Genomic DNA, 21,005 nt, shown 5'->3' with positions numbered 1-21,005 from the left:
ATTGACTCAAATGATGTCAATTAGCCTATCAGAAGCTTGTAAAGCCATTACATCATTTTCTGGAATTTTCCAAGCTGTTTAAAGGCACAGTCAACTTAGTGTATGTAAACTTCTGACCCACTGGAATTGTGATACAGTGAATTCTAAGTGAAATAATCTGTCTGTAAACAATTTGTTGGAAAACTTACTTGTGTCATGCACAAAGTAGATGTCCTAACCGACTTGCCAAAACCATAGTTTGTTAACAAGACATTTGTGGAGTGATTGAAAAACAAGTTTTAATGACTCCAACCTAAGTGTATGTAAACTTCTGACTTCAACTGTACCTTTTCAACAATAACCTTTTACCATGTTGTTAATATCCACATTGGATACGCTCTTCTTCCTAGTTGGGTTAACTGATGTAATTGAATTTCACTGAATGTTTTTTTTCCTTTCAGTGGCTGAACCAGAGTCACAATGCCTGTGTCAACTACTCAAACCGCAATGCTACTAAGGTAGTGTATGACGTTACTTAGGTAGTGTATGATGTTACTTAGGTAGTGTATGATGTTACTAAGTTAGTGTATAATGTTACTAAGGTAGTGTATGATGTTACTATGGTAGGGTATGATGCTACTAAGGTAGTGTATGATGTTACTACTAAGGTAGTGTATGATGTTACTACTAAGGTAGTGTATGATGTTACTACTAAGGTAGTGTATGATGTTACTACTAAGGTAGTGTATGATGTTACTACTAAGGTAGTGTATGATGTTACTACTAAGGTAGTGTATGATGTTACTAAGGTAGTGTATGATGTTACTAAGGTAATGTATGATGTTACTAAGGTAGTGTATGAGAGGATAATGGATATTGTTTACGACTTGATTCCCAGAAAAACTATTAAATTACAGTTCTGTGTAAGTGTTTTTGGTCCACAGACTGTGCTGCTCCATAGCAACTAGCACTGCACCTCCTCCATCTGGTACTGTAGATTTCCTTCAATATGTGGTTATCAATAAAACGTCCCAATACGTTTTGATTTGGCTGCTGGGGGGCAAGGAGAACCCCAGCTCAGCTAAAACCATTGACAATTACGTTCCGTTTTTTGTTAAATATATGTTAACTATTTGGTTGTAATATCATCACCACTTGAAGAGCATAGTCAGAACTACACATTTCTGATTATTCCATGCAAAACAATTGCGCACATTTAGCTCTATCATCAGAGTTATACAGCAAGTAACTGCTCTCCAGGAGGCAAATGGAACGCTCTGCACCTTATATTGTGACATTTTATTGATAATTACCTATTTAGCCCATGGGTCATGTTCATTTGGCCCAAAGAGAAGAACATTGACTGAAACAGGGAGGGATTACCTGGACTTGCAATAAGAAATGTTTTGCTATGGTTTGCCCTAATTAACACAACCCAGATGTAAAAAAAAAAAAACTATTTTGAAATGATGTCAAAGTGTCCATTTTCTATTTAGAGTTTTGGTATTCCAGATAATGATTTTAGCCAGCGTTAGTCTTATGTGAGAGGCTGTGAAATACTAAGTCATTCATGTTGTTGTTCATATTAGCCTACACCGACATCCAAGTTTCTTCAAGGTTACTTCGGAGCTGTGACCAGTGCTGTCTCCCTTGCGGTCAGTTGTTGATGATTATACATTTTATGATAATTAATATTCAGTCTAAGAGCAGGGATTCTGTCCTGCCTATTTGTGCTATATGTAATAACATAGGTGTTACATGGTTAAATGGGTTTAAGTTTAAAAGTTTATTTGCCACGTGCACAGGATATGACAGGTGTAAAACAGTACAAATTTAGTTGAGGGTTTATCCTAAAGTTTGTGCTGTGTTTAGGTGGGACTGAATGTACTGATTCAGAGAGCCAACAGGTTGAGTCCAGCAACCCAAATGATCATACAGAGACTCATCCCTTTCCCAGCTGTGGGTATGTATTCATAAATAATGAATTATTAAGTTATTTTTATTACAGTATTAATGTGACAATCTAGACTCGATTAAAACACCTGTTTACCTCAATGTAATATGAGCTACAGGTGCAAATAAATACTGCCTTTACTTTTGGGTTCATTCACCGTCTGTCCTGTCCTGTATGCAGGTCTCCCCCTTGTATTCATAGAGCTTTGCTATAAATGCATCCCTCACAGGGATACATCACCTTTAACAAGAGCTGCAGATAAACTGGTGTCAGAGGAGGCAGAGTTTTGCAGGCTTATAAAACTCTATAATACATTTACAGAATGGTTACCTTGAGGATAATGGGGGAGGATCATGCTTTTTCCATTTCAGTCAAGGGGAGGGTTTAGTATTTTTTTAATCTAGTCCAGGTGAGGATCATGTAATTTGTAATTGATGAAACATCTATATTTATTTCTCAGTGTTTTAGAATTAGTTATTAGGCTATATATGGATGTGTGCCCGATGCCACCCCTCATCTCTGATTCTCCGCTGGACACGCAATATCAAGTGAGCTTATAGGCTATTTAGTGTGGTCTCAATCAAATGACCCATAGGCTATAGGCTATAGGCTGCGAAGTGCATGCTCAGAGAAGCACAGAGTGATATTTCTAAGAAAGCTGGTGGGATGGTGTAAATACAACTAGGCTGCATTACACACTGCAATGAATATTCCAACCCTGAGCCCCGGCCTGCTCTGCTCTTGCTGATCAAAAACGGTTTTGTGTGCTATCTAAACAATGACTGTGCTGTTTAGGCCTATGGTGGCAGTTCAAGAAGAGAGTCAAAGGCTTATTTCCCAAAATAATTTTTGATTAGGCCTACACAGCATAATTTTTTTTTATATTGCGCGTGGACCAGCCTATAGCCTATATGTTCTGTTCAGTTTGAGAAGGAGAGTGCCAAGATGAGAAGGAGGAACAGAGGGGAACTTTGATAGATTGTTACTACTATAATAGATTTTATTAAAAATAATATGTTTCTTGCCCATGATGTATTTATCAGAGTTATTGATATCACAATAAGCCAGATTCAGAACAAGCTTCACTATCTACGGAAATATATGCTCAGTAATACCCAAGAACAAGGAGGTCTTGAGGTTTTAGATTTCAGTACTCTAAATAATACTTTTTAAATAAATTGGATTCTGAAGTATATTAAGAACCAGGGCAGTATTTGGAATGTCTTCCTTAAGTATTTATTTGACTCTGTTGGTGGTTTAGAATTTCTGCTTTGGTGTTATTTTGATGTTGATAAAATCCCAGTAAAATTGAACAAATTCCATAAGCAGGCACTTTTAGCTTGGATGTTAGCATATAAACATAATTTTTCCCCTCACAGATACTTTCTATGGAACAACAAAGATATATACAATTTATTTTTTGTATATATTTTTTTCGGAACTGAGAATACAATTATTTTGGTTGGTTAGTTACTGAATGAGGATGACTATCTACTCTCATATGGGGAATTTATTGATAAGTTTAGAATTCCAATAACCCCGAAATAATATGCAATTGTTTTTGATGCGATTCCTAGTTAAAAAAAAAGTTGTTTTAATTCCTCTGTGGTTGATGTAAGTAACATAGATTTACATTAAAATATATTAATTGGCAATATTAACATCCTCAAAGATAAATGTAGTAATAAATAGATTAGGAATATTGTTTGTGATACTACATTTCCCTCGGAAGTTTACATACACTTAGGTTGGAGTCATTAAAACTAGTTTTTCAACCACTCCACAAATGTCTTGTTAACAAACTAGTTTTGGCAAGTCGGTTAGGACATCTACTTTGTGCATGACACAAGTAATTTATCCAACAATTGTTTACAGACAGATAAATTCACTTATAATTCACTGTATCACAATTCCAGTGGGTCAGATGTTTACATACACTAAGTTGACTGTGCCTTTAAACAGTTTGGAAAATTCCAGAAAATGATGTCATGGCTTTAGAAGCTTCTGATAGGCTAATTGACATCATTTGAGTCAATTGGAGGTGTACCTGTGGATGTATTTCAAGGCCTACCTTCAAACTCAGTGCATATTTGCTTGACATCATTGGGAAAATCAAAATAAATCAGCCAAGACCTCAGAAAAAAAATGGTAGACCTCCACAAGTCTGGTTCATCCTTGGGAGCAATTTCCAAACGCCTGAAGGTACCATGTTCATCTGTACAAACAATAGTATGCAAGTATAAACACCATGGGACCACGCAGCCGTCATACTGCTCAGGAAGGAGACGCGTTCTGTCTCCTAGAGATGAACGAACGTACTTTGGTGCGAAAAGTGCAAATCAATCCAAGAACAACAGCAAAGGACCTTGTGAAGATGCTGGAGGAAACAGGTACAAAAGTATCTAAATTCACAGTAAAACAAGTCCTATATTGACATAACCTGAAAGGCCGCTCAGCAAGGAAGAAGCCACTGCTCCAAAACCGCCATAAAAAAGCCAGACAACGGTTTGCAACTGCATATGGGGACAAATATCTTACTTTTTGGAGAGATGTCCTCTGGTTTGATGAAACAAAAATAGAACTGTTTGGCAATAATGACCATCGTTATGTTTGGAGGAAAAAGGGGGTTGCTTGCAAGCCGAAGAACACCATTCCACCCGTGAAGCACGGGGGTGGCAGCATCATGCTGTGGGGGTGCTTTGCTGCAGGAGGGACTGGTGCACTTCACAAAATAGATGGCATCATGAGGAAGGAAAATTATGTGGATATATTTGAAGCAACATCTCAAGACATCAGTCAGGAAGTTAAAGCTTGGTCGCAAATAGTTCTTCCAAATGGACAATGACCCCAAGCATACTTCCAAAGTTGTGGCAAAATGGCTTAAGGACAACAAAGTCAAGGTATTGGAGTGGCCATCACAAAGCCCTGACCTCAATCCTATAGAAAATGTGTGGGCAGAACTGAAAAAGCGTGTGCGAGCAAGGAGGCCTACAATCCTGACACAGTTACACCAGCTCTGTCAGGAGGAATGGGCCAAAATTCATCCAACTTATTGTGGGAAGCTTGTGGAAGGCTACCCGAAACGTTTGACCCAAGTTAAACAATTTAAAGGCAATGCTACCAAATACTAATTGAGTGTATGTAAACTTTTGACCCACTGGGAATGTGATGAAATAAATAAAAGCTGAAATAAATCATTCTCTCTACTATTATTCTGACATTTCACATTCTTAAAATAAAGTGGCAATCCTAACTGACCTAAGACAGGGAATTTTTACTAGGATTAAATGTCAGGAATTGTGAAAAACTGAGTTTAAATGTATTTGGCTAAGGTGTATGTAAACTTCCGACTTCAACTGCACAATGGGGGGAAAGCATGGAAAATTCCTAACAGATATTGTATCAGTAACAAGGTAAAGGAAATTTCATTTAAAATGTTACATAGAATTTATCCTGTGAAACATGTTTTGGAAAGATTCAAGCTGAATATTGACTATAATTGTGATTTCTGTGGAATGGAGAAGGAGTCCATTTATCATTAGTTTTTTCCCCCTGTATTTATAGTATAATTTTTTTGATTGACATACAGAACTTTGTTACAAAGAAAACAGGACAGGTTGTGCAATGTAATGGTTTTGATATACAGTGAGGGAAAAAAGTATTTGATCCCCTGCTGATTTTGTACGTTTGCCCACTGACAACAAAAAAATCCAGAAAAACGCATGTCGAAAATGTTATAAATTGATTTGCATTTTAATGAGGGAAATAATTATTTGACCCCCTCTCAATCAGAAAGATTTCTGGCTCCCAGGTGTCTTTTATACAGGTAACGAGCTGAGATTAGGAGCACACTCTTAAAGGGAGTGCTCATAATCTCAGTATGTTACCTGTATAAAAGACATCTGTCCACAGAAGCAATCAATCAGTCAGATTCCAAACTCTCCACCATGGCCAAGACCAAAGAGCTCTCCAAGGATGTCAGGGACAAGATTGTAGACCTACACAAGGCTGGAATGGGCTACAAGACCATCGCCAAGCAGCTTGGTGAGAAGGTGACAACAGTTGGTGCGATTATTCGCAAATGGAAGAAACACAAAAGAACTGTCAATCTCCCTCGGCCTGGGGCTCCATGCAAGATCTCACCTTGTGGAGTTGCAATGATCATGAGAACGGTGAGGAATCTGCCCAGAACTACACGGGAGGATCTTGTCAATGATCTCAAGGCAGCTGGGACCATAGTCACCAAGAAAACAATTGGTAACACACTACGCCGTGAAGGACTGAAATCCTGCAGCGCCCGCAAGGTCCCCCTGCTCAAGAAAGCACATATACAGGCCCGTCTGAAGTTTGCCAATGAACATCTGAATGATTCAGAGGAGAACTGGGTGCAAGTGTTGTGGTCAGATGAGACCAAAATCGAGCTCTTTGGCATCAACTCAACTCGCCGTGTTTGGAGGAGGATGAATGCTGCCTATGACCCCAAGAACCCCATCCCCACCGTCAAACATGGAGGTGGAAACATTATGCTTTGGGGGTGTTTTTCTGCTAAGGGGACAGGACAACTTCACCACATCAAAGGGACGATGGACGGGGCCATGTACCGTCAAATCTTGGGTGAGAACCTCCTTCCCTCAGCCAGGGCATTGAAAATGGGTCGTGGATGGATATTCCAGCATGACAATGACCCAAAACACACGGCCAAGGCAACAAAGGAGTGGCTCAAGAAGAAGCACATTAAGGTCCTGGAGTGGCCTAGCCAGTCTCCAGACCTTAATCCCATAGAAAATCTGTGGAGGGAGCTGAAGGTTCGAGTTGCCAAACGTCAGCCTCGAAACCTTAATGACTTGGAGAAGATCTGCAAAGAGGAGTGGGACAAAATCCCTTCTGAGATGTGTGCAAACCTGGTGGCCAACTACAAGAAACATCTGACCTCTGTGATTGCCAACAAGGGTTTTGCCACCAAGTACTAAGTCATGTTTTGCAGAGGGGTCAAATACTTATTTCCCTCATTAAAATGCAAATCAATTTATAACATTTTTGACATGACATTTTTTTGTTGTTATTCTGTCTCTCACTGTTCAAATAAACCTACCTTTAAAATTATAGACTAATCATGTCTTTGTCAGTGGGCAAACATACAAAATCAGCAGGGGATCAAATACTTTTTTCCCTCACTGTAATTATTTTTTCCAGAAATTCTGACATTGATAAAGATGTAGTATATTTAATTCAACTGCTAATAATATTAGGTACATTTCATATTCACAAATGCAAATGGTCTAATTCAAAACCTTACTTCTTTCACTTTATAAATGAATTTAAACAATATGGCACTACTAAAACATAAAACAAAAAGGCAATTAAAACTATTTAAAATATTATTAATTAATATGATTTGTTTTTTTAGGATTCCTGGCAATGTAAATAGTTTGTATGTATGCTTGTTTGCATGTGACTATTCCTCTTTTGTATGTTAATATTTGTTTGTTAATAAAAAAACTAACAAAAATATATAAATATATACTGCAATGGTGAAACTTGAAGCAGCAGCCGTGGCACAATCAATCGGAAATGGACAGCTCATGGTGCTGAAAGTAGGCAAATTCGAGTAGGCATAATTAATTTCAACAGTCTTCATTTTAATTACACTTTACTAACAACAAGATGGCTTTGTGTTGGAGCCTATTTCTTCCTATTTAAGAAATAAGAGGTAGGCCTATCTGTTTGAAGGACGAAATTAGGCTAAAGGCTGCTATATCCATAGATTTGTCGGTCGATTCCTCCACCCAACATGGACTCTTTAAATATCCTTCCTCCGTGTCAGTGAAGGGCTGTTAAGTTAAAACCAAGACTCGATTTGAGAGGAATAAGAGGGTATGCCATAGGCCTACCTTTTATTAAAGAAAATGGAAAAAAGCACAGGCCTACCCCTTGTTAGCTTTTGAATAAAATAAAACGGACCGATTTATATAAAGGGATCTATAACAGTGCTTTGTTCCGTGGAGCTTTATGCTAGAATGACCGTGACTCCATTGCATATGGGGATATGACATTCAGAGGCTGAGCTACAACCTTCTATAGCCGAGGAGACAAAAATAAACTTTGCTTGGGAAGTAATCTAATTCTGTCACTATCAATTGATTAAGCTATTCACTTTCCGTACAATAGAAGATGTTTAAACCAAGACAGCTTTTAGGGAAACACTTGTGACCTTCTCTAGTTGGGTTAGGCCACGGAAGAAGAGTAGTCAGCAGTTAAAGCTTACATTTTTCTGCATTGGTAGGTCTACTCTGTCTGGGGTGGAAAGGTAGGTCTACTCTGTCTGGGGTGGAAAGGTAGGTCTACTCTGTATGGGGTGGAAAGGTAGGTCTACTCTGTCTGGGGTTGAAAGGTAGGTCTACTCTGTCTGGGGTGGAAAGGTAGGTCTACTCTGTATGGGGTGGAAAGGTAGGTCTACTCTGTCTGGGGTTGAAAGGTAGGCCTTTATTTAATCGGTCCATTTTATTTTATTCAAAAGCTAACAAGGGGCAGATGTAATTATTTGCAAACAGGGACAGTTTCATTGTAAACAAGACACTGATTTGGCATTGGAGAAATATGATAAGATGAACACATAGGCCTGTCTCTCTGTTCATTCTTAGCCTGTAATTTCAGTAATGTGTGTGGTATTGTAAAATATTCTGCTAATACGTAGAATTGAATGACATTTTTATAAAATGCACTTTTTTCTTGGACCTGCAAATACGATGATAGATTAATGCAATGCTTTTACTATAAAGGAGATCTTTCCACCCCTACTCTTGTGCACGGTGGTCTGTGAACCCACAACCTTCTGACCCTCAGCCCTGTGCTCTATCAAAATTCCTGCGTTGCCATGTAATGCTTACAGGACGAAGAACGGTTTCTAAAACTGCATATCTAAGGCTCTGGTCTGACCAAGAAGTGAGGGTAAACAGTAGACATGTTCTCTGCTTTCCATTTTGTTTTAATTATTATTTTGGGTATAGGGGAGGGTCACTTGTTTTTTTCAAGCGTTCAGAGAGAGTTTAGGTAAAATATATTTTGCTGAAGGGAAGGCCATCCATTTTCATTTCAGAGAGGTCCGATTTTCTCCATGTAACGCTTATTATAAATAACGTTCACTCCCTAAGCTTTGCGTGGTTAGCATTGTGTAGCTAATAGCTATCCTCCTATTACCTAGATCACTGTTTAATGTTGTCAAAGTTATACTGTAAGCTCTCCCCAGTTGTAAATGTGAAACCTACAGTGGGAAGAACAAGTATTTGATACACTGCTGATTTTGCAGGTTTTCCTACTTACAAAGCATGTAGAGGTCTGTAATTTTTTTATCATAGGTACACTTCAACTGTGAGGGACGGAATCTAAAACAAAAATCCAGAAAATCACATTGTATGATTTTTAAGTAATTAATTTGCATTTTATTGCATGACATAAGTATTTGATCACCTACCAACCAGTAAGAATTCCGGCTCTCACAGACCTGTTAGTTTTTCTTTAAGAAGCCCTCCTGTTCTCCACTCATTACCTGTATTAACTGCATCTGTTTGAACTTGTTACCTGTATAAAAGACACCTGTCCACACTCTCAATCAAACAGACTCCAACCTCTCCACAATGGCCAAGACCAGAGAGCTGTGTAAGGACATCAGGGATAAAATTGTAGACCTGCACAAGGCTGGGATGGGCTACAGGACTATAGGCAAGCAGCTTGGTGTGAAGGCAACAACTGTTGGCGCAATTATTAGAAAATGGAAGAAGTTCAAGATGACGGTCAATCATCCTCGGTCTGGGGCTCCATGCAAGATCTCACCTCGTGGGGCATCAATGATCATGAGGAAGGTGAGGGATCAGCCCAGAACTACACGGCAGGACCTAGTCAATGACCTGAAGAGAGCTGGGACCACAGTCTCAAAGAAAACCATTAGTAACACACTATGCCGTCATGGATTAAAATCCTGCAGCGCATGCAAGATCCCCCTGCTCAAGCCAGCGCATGTCCAGGCCCATCTGAAGTTTGCCAATGACAATCTGGATGATCCAGAGGAGGAATGGGAGAAGGTCATGTGGTCTGATGAGACAAAAATATAGCTTTTTGGTCTAAACTCCACTCGCCGTGTTTGGAGGAAGAAGAAGGATGAGTACAACCCCAAGAACACCATCCCAACCGTGAAGCTTGGAGGTGGAAACATCATTCTTTGGGGATGCTTTTCTGCAAAGGGGACAGGACGACTGCACCGTATTGAGGGGAGGATGGATGGGGCAATGTATCGCGAGATCTTGGCCAACAACCTCCTTCCCTCAGTAAGAGCATTGAAGATGGGTCGTGGCTGGGTCTTCCAGCATGACAACGACCCGAAACACACAGCCAGGGCAACTAAGGAGTGGCTCCATAAGAAGAATCTCAAGGTCCTGGAGTGGCCTAGCCAGTCTCCAGACCTGAACCCAATAGAAAATCTTTGGAGGGAGCTGAAAGTTCGTATTGCCCAGCGACAGCCCCAAAACCTGAAGGATCTGGAGAAGGTCTGTATGGAGGAGTGGGCCAAAATCCCTGCTGCAGTGTGTGCAAACCTGGTCAAGACCTACAGGAAACGTATGATCTCTGTAATTGCAAACAAAGGTTTCTGTACCAAATATTAAGTTCTGCTTTTCTGATGTATCAAATATTTATGTCATGCAATAAAATGCAAATTAATTACGCCTGGGGCGGCAGGTAGCTTAGTGGTTAAGAGCGTTGTGCCAGTAACCGAAAGGTCGCTGGTTCTAATCCCCGAGCCGACTAGGTGAAAAATCTGTCGATGTGCCCTTGAGCAAGGCACATAAACCCTAATTGCTCCTGTAAGTCGCTCTGGATAAGAGCGTCTGCTAAATGACAAAAAAAAAAGTTTTTAGATTCAGTTTTAGATTCAGTCTCTCCTAGTTGAAGTGTACATATGATAAAAATTACAGACCTCTACATGCTTTGCAAGTAGGAAAACCTGCAAAATCAGCAGTGTATCAAATACTTGTTCTCCCCACTGTATGTACTTACTGAGGGCTGGTCTATAGAAATCCCTTGCTGAAGTGGAATCCTCCAAACAAATCAATATGAAATGTATACATTGGCCCTGTTGGAATGCTCTTAAAATGCATCTATCCTTTCTCCCATCCCTAAAGTAGTCTAGTCGTCAGATTAGTGATTACTTCAAGGACAGGAGGAAGGAAAGATGCATTTTTACAGTATTTAAACAGGTAGGTCTCAATGTCAGCTGAATGTCATGCAACGGCACTGTCACAACCAGTCTTCTCCACTTTCTCAGCCAGTGCCAACATTTGCAACGTGGGCCTCATGAGGCACAATGAGCTGTCGGAGGGCATCGACGTGCTGGACGGAAATGGGAACGTGGTGGGCTCCTCAAAGATTGCTGCCAAACATGTGAGTGGCTGGCCATCGGTGAGAACTCTCACACTAGCCTGTATAAAAACACTGTTTCCTTCCTGGCCATAAAATGAATGGAATCATTCCACAAAAACGAACTGCCTAGCTAGCAATCAAACATACTTTGCAGATATATCAAATTCATATTTCTATTCAATATTTGACCATATTTGAGGGGTCTTTAGACTGAAAGATACCCTGACCAAGATAGCCATCCTGTTATCATGTTGTCGATATGCCTATACCCATTCTAGTGTTCTATTTAATTATGTGTTCCTGGCTAAATATGTTTTCTGTAAACTGTTGATATTGTATATTCAATGCTGTCATGAATGTCTGTGGAATGCGGTAGGCCAGAGTCAAGCGCAGGACACAGAATGAAATGAAAATCTACTTTACTGTATAGTAAAGAAACAAGCAAAACCTCCAACACAGGGAGGAGCAACCCGCTCACAAACGACACTCGTAACAAGTAACAAACACAACACACAGTGGGAGCGAACAGGTTAAATAGGGAAGGACATAATACAAAATGGGAAACAGGTGTGCAACACTAGAAAACACCCAGATGAACATAGAAACATAAAACATAGAGCGGCAGCAGCTAGTACTCCGGTGACGACGAATGCCGAAGCCTGCCCGAGCCAGAAGGAAGGGCAGTCTTGGCAGAATCCATGACAGTACCCCCCCCCCCCCCCCCCCCCGACGTGTGGCTCCAGCCGTGCGTCGACACCGGCCTCGGGGACGGCCAGGAGGATGCGGCGCGGGGCGAGTCGGATGATTACGATGAAATTCTCTCAACAAGGAGGGATCGAGGATATCCCTCCTAGGAACCCAGCACCGCTCCTCTGGACCATACCCCTCCCACTCCACGAGATACTGCAGGCCCCCCATCCAACGCCTCGAATACAGGATGGAATGGACCGAGTCCGCCGGTGCCCCCTCGATGTCAAGTGGGGGCGGAGGAACCTCCCGTATCTCAGATTCCTGGAGTGGACCAGCTACCACCGGCCTGAGGAGAGACACATGGAACGAGGGGTTAATGCAATAATTAGTAGGAAGCTGTAACCTATAACATACCTCGTTCACTCTCCTCAGGACTTTAAATGGGCCCACAAACCACCTACCCAACTTCCGGCAGGGCAGGCGAAGGGTCAGGTTTCGGGTCGAGAGCCAGACCCAGTCCCCCGGTGCATACACCGGGGCTTCACTGCGGTAGCGGTCGGCGCTCACCTTCTGCCGCCTGATGGCCCGCTGCAGGCGTTCATGGCCAGCGTCCCAGGTCTCCTGCGAGTGCCAAACCCACTCGTCCACCGCATGTACCTCGATCTGGCTCTGATGCCAAGGTGACAGGGCCGGCTGATAACCTAACACACTGGAAAGGAGTGAGGTCAGTTGAGGAGTGGCGGTTGGAGTTGATTGCCATCTCTGCCCAGGATAGGAAAACCGACCACTCCCCTCGCCGGTCCTGGCAATACGACCTCAGAAACCTACCCACCTCCTGGTTGATTCTCTCCACCTGGCCGTAGGGAGTCCGGGCAGAGGAAGGAGGCGACAGGACTTAGAAAACCGATCCACAACGACTAGGATGGTTGTGTTCCCTTTTGAGGGAGGAAGATCAGTCATAAAATCCACCGATAGGTGGGACCACGGTCGTTGTGGAACGGGTAGGGGGTGTAATTTCCCTCTGGGCAGGTGTCTAGGAGCTTTACACTGGGTGCACACCGAGCAGGAGGAAACATAAACCCTCACGTCCTTAGCTAAGGTGGGCCACCAGTACTTCCCACTAAGACAGTTCACTGTCCGACCGATGCCAGGATGACCAGAGGAGGGTGACGTGTGAGCCCAATAGATCAAACGATCGCGGACCTCCAGCGGTACGTACATACGACCCTCTGGACCCTGGGGAGGAGTGGGTTCGTTACGCAACGCCCGCTCGATATCCGCGTCAACCTCCCATACCACCGGTGCCACCAGACACGACGCCGGAAGTATGGGAGTGGGCGCCACGGAACTCTCCTCCGTGTCATACAGTCGGGACAGAGCATCTGCCTTCGCCACTCGGATGTACTCCAGATTGCGGTGGTCAGTTAAAATGAGAAAAGGGTATTTAGCCCCCTCAAGCCAATGTCGCCACGCTTTCAGGGCTTTGACCACAGCCAACAGCTCCCGGTCCCCCACATCATAGTTGCGCTCCTCCGGGCTGAGTTTCTTCGAAAAGAAAGCACAGGGGCAGAGCTTGGGTGGCGTGCCCGAGCGCTGAGAAAGTACAGCGCCTATCCCAGCCTCGGACGCGTCCACCTCAACCGCACGGCCAGAGTCAAGCACAAACGACACTCGTATCAAGTAACAAACACGCACAACACACAGTGGGAGCGAACAGGTTAAATAGGGAAGGACATAATACATAATGGGAAACAGGTGTGCAACACTAGACAACACCCAGATGAACATAGAAACATAAAACATAGATCGGCAGCAGCTAGTACTCCGGTGACGACGACCGCCGAAGCCTGCCCGAGCCAGAAGGAAGGGCAGTCTCGGCAGAATCCGTGACAAATGCGAAATGTGTATTTTTAATGTGTGGAGAAATGTGTATTTTTAATGTGTGGAGAATCCGTTTCTGAATAGTCTGTCCACTACTGAAGTCAGTATGATTCTTCAGATGAGGTTGAATAAAGAACAGGTTTATTTTATAATTTATAATTTGTCTATTTATACCTTTTTCTACATGTCCATATGCCATATCCTTCTAATCTCATGGGAGGGGGAATTTAATCCACATTGCAATATTTTGAATTGAATCATGTGCACAATATTTTTCTTCCCCCCCAGGCAATTATGGAGACAGCCTTTACCAGAGTGGTCCTCCCGATGCCAATCTTTGTCCTTCCTCCCATCATCATGTCCTACCTAGAAAAGTATGTCAAGCTTCTAGATGGGTCGGAAATATTTATTGTACTGCCTTGTCGAGTCCCTGCATTAATGTCAGGATAGTATCAGTTGAAATACCTAAAGCCTGAGGAACAGAGTTCTGGATAGGACAATGTTTACAACAGATGAACAGTCTATGGCATTACATTTTTTGCAAGAGGTGGAGTTGTTTACAATTACTATTGTAATCAAATCAAATCAAATTGTATTTGTCAAATGCGCCAAATACAACAGGTGTAGACCTTACAGTGAAATGCTTACTTACAAGCCCTAAACTAACAATGCAGTTTTAAGAAAGAATACCCCCAAAAAATACAATACAAAATAATACGAAATAAAAGTAACAAATAATTAAAGAGCAGCAGTAAAAATAACAATAGCGAGGCTATATACAGGGGGTACCGGTACCGAGTCCATGTGCGGGGGCACCGGTTAGTCGAGGTAATTGAGGTAATATGTACATGTAGGTACAGTGGGGGAAAAAAGTATTTAGTCAGCCACCAATTGTGCAAGTTCTCCCACTTAAAAAGATGAGAGAGGCCTGTAATTTTCATCATAGGTACACGTCAACTATGACAGACAAATTGAGGAAAACAAATCCAGAAAATTACATTGTAGGATTTTTAATTAATTTATTTGCAAATTATGGTGGAAAATAAGTATTTGGTCACCTACAAACAAGCAAGATTTCTGGCTCTCACAGACCTGTAACTTCTTCTTTAAGAGGCTCCTCTGTCCTCCACTCGTTACCTGTATTAATGGCACCTGTTTGAACTTGTTATCAGTATAAAAGACACCTGTCCACAACCTCAAACAGTCACACTCCAAACTCCACTATGGCCAAGACCAAAGAGCTGTCAAAGGACACCAGAAACAAAATTGTAGACCTGCACCAGGCTGGGAAGACTGAATCTGCAATAGGTAAGCAGCTTGGTTTGAAGAAATCAACTGTGGGAGCAATTATTAGGAAATGGAAGACATACAAGACCACTGATAATCTCCCTCGATCTGGGGCACCACGCAAGATCTCACCCCGTGGGGTCAAAATGATCACAAGAACGGTGAGCAAAAATCCCAGAACCACACGGGGGGACCTAGTGAATGACCTGCAGAGAGCTGGGACCAAAGTAACAAAGCCTACCATCAGTAACACACTACGCCACCAGGGACCCAAATCCTGCAGTGCCAGACATGTCCCCCTGCTTAAGCCAGTACATGTCCAGGCCCATCTGAAGTTTGCTAGAGTGCATTTGGATGATCCAGAAGAGGATTGGGAGAATGTCATATGGTCAGATGAAACCAAAATATAACTTTTTGGTAAAAACTCAACTCGTCGTGTTTGGAGGACAAAGAATGCTGAGTTGCATCCAAAGAACACCATACCTACTGTGAAGCATGGGGGTGGAAACATCATGCTTTGGGGCTGTTTTTCTGCAAAGGGACCAGGACGACTGATCCGTGTAAAGGAAAGAATGAATGGGGCCATGTATCGTGAGATTTTGAGTGAAAACCTCCTTCCATCAGCAAGGGCATTGAAGATTAAATGTGGCTGGGTCTTTCAGCATGACAATGATCCCAAACACACCGCCCGGGCAATGAAGGAGTGGCTTCGTAAGAAGCATTTCAAGGTCCTGGAGTGGCCTAGCCAGTCTCCAGATCTCAACCCCATAGAACATTTTTGGAGGGAGTTGAAAGTCCGTGTTGCCCAGCGACAGCCCCAAAACATCACTGCTCTAGAGGAGATCTGCATGGAGGAATGGGCCAAAATACCAGCAACAGTGTGTGAAAACCCTGTGAAGACTTACAGAAAACGTTTGACCTGTGTCATTGCCAACAAAGGGTATATAACAAAGTATTGAGAAACTTTTGTTATTGACCAAATACTTATTTTCCACCATAATTTGCAAATAAATTCATTAAAAATCCTACAATGTGATTTTCTGGAATTTTTTTCTCAATATGTCTGTCATAGTTGACGTGTACCTATGTTGAAAATTACAGGCCTCTCTCGTCTTTTTAAGTGGGAGAACTTGCACAATTGGTGGCTGACTAAATACTTTTTTCCCCCACTGTACAGTTATTAAAGTGACTATGCATAGATAATAAACAGAGAGTAGCAGCAGCGTAAAGGGGAGGGGGAGGGGGGGGGGGGGGGGGGGGGTAGAAGCTGTTTAGAAGCCTCTTGGACCTAGACTTGGCGCTCCGATACCGCTTGCCGTGCGGTAGCAGAGAGAACAGTCTATGACTAGGGTGGCTGGAGTCTTTGACCATTTTTAGGGCCTTCCTCTGACAACGCCTGGTATAGAGGTCCTGGATGGCAGGAAGCTTGGCCCCAGTGATGTACTGGGCCGTACGCACTACCCTCTGTAGTGCCTTGCGGTCGGAGGCCGAACAGTTGCCATACCAGGCAGTGATGCAACCAGTCAGGATGCTCTCGATGGTGCAGCTGTAGAACCTTTTATGGATCTGAGGACCCATGCCAAATCTTTTCAGTCTCCTTAGGGGGAATGGGTTTTGTCGTGCCCTCTTCACGACTGTCTTGGTGTGCTTGGACCATGTTAGTTTGTTGGTGATGTGGACACCAAGGAACTTTAAGCTCTCAACCTGCTCCACTACAGCCCTGTTGATGATAATGGGGGCGTGCTCGGTCCCCTTCTTTTTCCTATAGTCCACAATCATCTCCTTTGTCTTGATCAAATTGAGGGAGAGGTTGTTGTCCACACGGCCAGGTCTCTGACCTCCTCCCTATAGGCTGTCTCGTCATTGTCAGTGATCATTCCTACCACTGTTGTGTCATCGGCAAACTAAATGATGGTGTTGGAGTCGTGCCTGGCCATGCAGTCATGAGTGAACAGGGAGTACAGGAGGGGACTGAGCATGCACCCCTGAGGGGCCCCCATGTTGAGGATCAGCGTGGCGGATGTGTTGTTACCTACCCTTACCACCTGGGGGCGGCCCATCAGGAAGTCCAGGATCCAGTTGCAGAAGGAGGTGTTTAGTCCCAGGGTCCATAGCTTAGTGATGAGCATTGAAGGCACTATGGTGTTGAACGCTGAGCTGTAGTCAATGAATAGCATTCTGACATAGGTGTTCCTTTTGTCCAGGTGTGAAAGGGCAGTGTGGAGGGCAATAGAGATTGCATCATCTGTGGGTCTATTGGGGCGGTATGCAAATTGGAGTGGGTCTAGGGTTTCTGGGATAACGGTGTTGATGTGAGCCATGACCAGCCTTTCAAAGCACTTCATGGCTACAGACGTGAGTGCTATGGGTCGGTAGTCATTTAGGCAGGTTACCTGAGTGTTCTTGGGCACAGGGACTATGGTGGTCTGCTTGAAACATGTTGGTATTACAGACTCAGACAGGGAGAGGTTGAAAATGTCAGTGAAGACACTTGCCAGTTGGGCAGCGCATGCTCGGTGTACATGCCCTGGTAATCCGTCTGGCCCTTCGGACTTGTGAATGTTGACCTGTTTAAAGGTCTTACTCACATCGGCTACAGAGAGCGTGATCACATAGTCGTCCGGAACAGCTGATGCTCTCATGCATGTTTCAGTCTTACTTGCCTCGAAGCGAGCATAGAAGTAATTTTGCTCATCTGGTAGGCTTGTGTCACTGGGCAGCTCGCAGCTGTGCTTCCCTTTGTAGTCTGTAATAGTTTTCAAGCCCTGCCACATCCGACGAACGTCAAAGGCGGTGTAGTACAATTTGATCTTAGTCCTGTATTGACGCTTTGCCTGTTTGATGGTTCGTAGGGCATAGCAGGATTTCTTATAAGCTTAGGTTAGAGTCCCACTCACATTTACATTACATTTACATTTTAGTCATTTAGCAGACGCTCTTATCCAGAGCGACTTACAGTTAGCACATACATTATTTTATCGAACCCACAACCCTGGCGTTGCAAACGCCATGCTCTACCAACTGAGCTACATCCCCTGCCGGCCATTCCCTCCCCTACCCTGGACGACGCTGGGCCAATTGTGCGCCGCCCCATGGGTCTCCCGGTCGCGGCCGGCTACGACAGAGCCTGGATTCGAACCAGGATCTCTAGTGGCACAGCTAGCACTGCGATGCAGCTCTACCCTTTAGCTCAGTGCGGATGTTGCCTGTAATCCATGGCTTCTGGTTGGGGTATGTACGTACAGTCAATGTGGGGACGATGTCATCAATGCACTTATTGATGAAGCCAGTGACTGATGTGGTGTACTCCTCAATGCCATCGGAAGAATCCCGGAACATATTCCAGTCTGTGTTGGCAAAACAGTCCTGTACCTTAGCATCTGCTTCATCTGACCACTTTTTTATTGACACACTGGTGCTTCCTGCTTTAGTTTTTGCTTGTTAACAGGAATCAGGACGATAGGATTATGGTCAGATTTGCAAAATGGAGGGTGAGGGAGAGCTTTGTACGCGTCTCTGTGTGTGGAGTAAAGGTGGTCTTGAGTTATTTTCCCACTGGTTGCACATTTAAACATCCTGGTAGAAATGCGGTAAAACTGATTTAAGTTTCCCTGCATTAAAGTCCCCGGCCACTAGGAGCGCCACCTCTGGATGAGCGTTTTCCTGTTTGCTTATGGCCGTATACAGTTCATTGAGTGCGGTCTTAGTGCCAGCATCGGTTTGTGGTGGTACATAGACAGCTACGAAGAATATTGATGAAAACTCTCTCGGTAGATAGTGTGGTCTACAGCTTATCATGAGAGACTCTACCTCAGGCGAGCAAAACCTCGAGACTTCCTTAGATATCGTGCACCAGCTGTTGTTTACAAATATACATAGACCGCCACCCCTTGTCTTACCAGAGGCTGCTATTCTATCCTGCCGATACAGTGTATGACCCTCCAGCTGTATGTTTTATTGTCAATTACACCAGAGAGGTGCAGTGAATTGTGTTGTTTTACAGGGTCAGCCAATCGTGTGTAAGAAATATTGTATTAGTGTTGAGATTGTACTCAATACAAATGCCAATATGAAAATGTGTGCTTCCCTTCATGTCTGTTAGACTTCCATTCCTGCAGACGAATCGGAGGCTGTTGCTGCCCATCCACAGCCTGGTGTGTCTGGCTACCTTCAGCCTCTCCCTGCCCTTAGCCATCAGCCTATTCCCACAGATGTCTCAGGTACTACTGCTGCTGCTATCCCTGGAGGCTGGCTGGACAGCTGGGGAGGAATTCACCTCACACACACTTCACTTGTCATTTCTTTCTTCACTTTTCAGTTACCTTTTTTTTCTCACTTGTAGTTAAGAAAGAACAACAAAGGTTCTGGGTTTAGAGGTACTGTGAATGGCTATTAGGCGTTGCAGAGGGTTGGTAGGCGTATTGTGTGCTTACATCTCTTTCTCTGGTTCAACGTCAATAGATCGAGGTGTCTCAGCTTGAGCCTGAGATCGCCATGGCAACCGATAGCAAGGTGGTGACCTACAACAAGGGACTGTGATGACGGCCCCCGAGGAGAAAGTAGAGGACAGGGCACGGAACAGCGATTTAAATGAGCCTCCTTTTTGATTGGCTGTCACGGACACTCCAGGTCTCTCTGCGGTGTAGGGTGAAGTTGCACCTAGATGCTGATCTTGGGTCAGTTTAGCATTTTCCCCACTAATGGATTCAGGGAAGGGAAGCTGATCCTAGATCTGTACCTAGGGGAAGCTTCACCCCGGAGCTCTCTCTCCCATAGCCTAACATGGTAACAGGTCTAGGCACTTTCTGCTGCATATAGTGTAGCATATATTATCATGTGCTGTCTTAACCAATATGTTTTATTGTCACTTACACCAGAGAGGTGCAGTGAATTGTGTTGTTTTACAGGGTCAGCCATTGCAGTCCGGCACCCCTGGAGCATATTAGGGTTAAGTGCCTTGCTCAAGGGCACATCTGCAGATGTTTACCTTTCGGTTACTGGCCCAACACTCTAACCGCTAGGCTACTTACCACCTATGATGCCAATCAGGAATGATTGAGGAAGTTAAAGAAATAATAGACTAATAATATATTATGATGGAACTTTATCATGTTATGCCTATACCAGCTATTTTACAATTGGTGGTGCTGATCAACCCATTCATATGAAATATGTTTTTATTGTTCACCCAAATTACTGTAGTTGTTTGAATGTTTGGGGGAGGACATACATGTACTGACGTCAAAACATATTTAGTATTTTTCTGAAATAGTTTGTATTTTTAAATCAAAAAGAGTTTTACAAGCATATCAGTGTTGAGTGATAGATCCTGATTGGCTGTTCATGTCTTATGATGGGCGGCAGGTAGCTTAGTGGTTAAGAGCGTTGTGCCAGTAACCGAAAGGTCGCTGGTTCTAATCCCCGAGCCGACTAGGTGAAAAATCTGTCGATGTGCCCTTGAGCAAGGCACTTAACCCTAATTGCTCCTGTAAGTTGCTCTGGATAAGAGCGTCTGCTAAATGACTAAAATGTAAATGATGCCCCATATAATGTTAAAAAGTAGGCTACGCTACACAGTAGGACAGATTAACAAAGAGGACCCTGTTCAGAAACAGCCCTGTCCTAGCCTCTCCACCCTGTCCTTTTCTGTACACCCTGTCCTTTTCTCTACACCCTGTCCTTTTCTGTACACCCTGTCCTTTTCTCTACACCCTGTCCTAGCCTCTCCACCCTGTCCTTTACTGTACACCCTGTCCTTTTCTCTCCACCCTGTCCTTTTCTGTACACCCTGTCCTTTTCTCTA

General features: G+C 43.3%; 1 protein-coding gene across 1 annotated transcript in view; it reads left to right on the top strand.

Annotated features, from left to right (window-relative positions):
- Nucleotides 1–19,741, top strand: part of LOC311107434 (sideroflexin-5-like) — a gene marked incomplete at both ends in the record, with an annotated part of 40,269 nt that extends 20,528 nt beyond the window's left edge. Inside the window, 7 exons of the mRNA XM_084149926.1 lie at nt 441–497; nt 1,569–1,634; nt 1,852–1,942; nt 11,250–11,365; nt 14,204–14,289; nt 19,305–19,422; nt 19,664–19,741. Coding sequence (XP_084006052.1) covers nt 441–497; nt 1,569–1,634; nt 1,852–1,942; nt 11,250–11,365; nt 14,204–14,289; nt 19,305–19,422; nt 19,664–19,741 — 612 coding nt within the window. The remainder of the gene's footprint in view (nt 1–440; nt 498–1,568; nt 1,635–1,851; nt 1,943–11,249; nt 11,366–14,203; nt 14,290–19,304; nt 19,423–19,663) is intronic.
- Between the last annotated feature and the right edge of the window lie 1,264 nt (nt 19,742–21,005).

This window comes from Coregonus lavaretus, assembly GCF_964263955.1.
Source record: "Coregonus lavaretus genome assembly, chromosome: 32".
Classification (NCBI taxonomy): domain Eukaryota; kingdom Metazoa; phylum Chordata; class Actinopteri; order Salmoniformes; family Salmonidae; genus Coregonus; species Coregonus lavaretus.
Note: the sequence above shows the minus strand (reverse complement) of the source record. Positions and strands in the feature narration are given on the sequence as shown.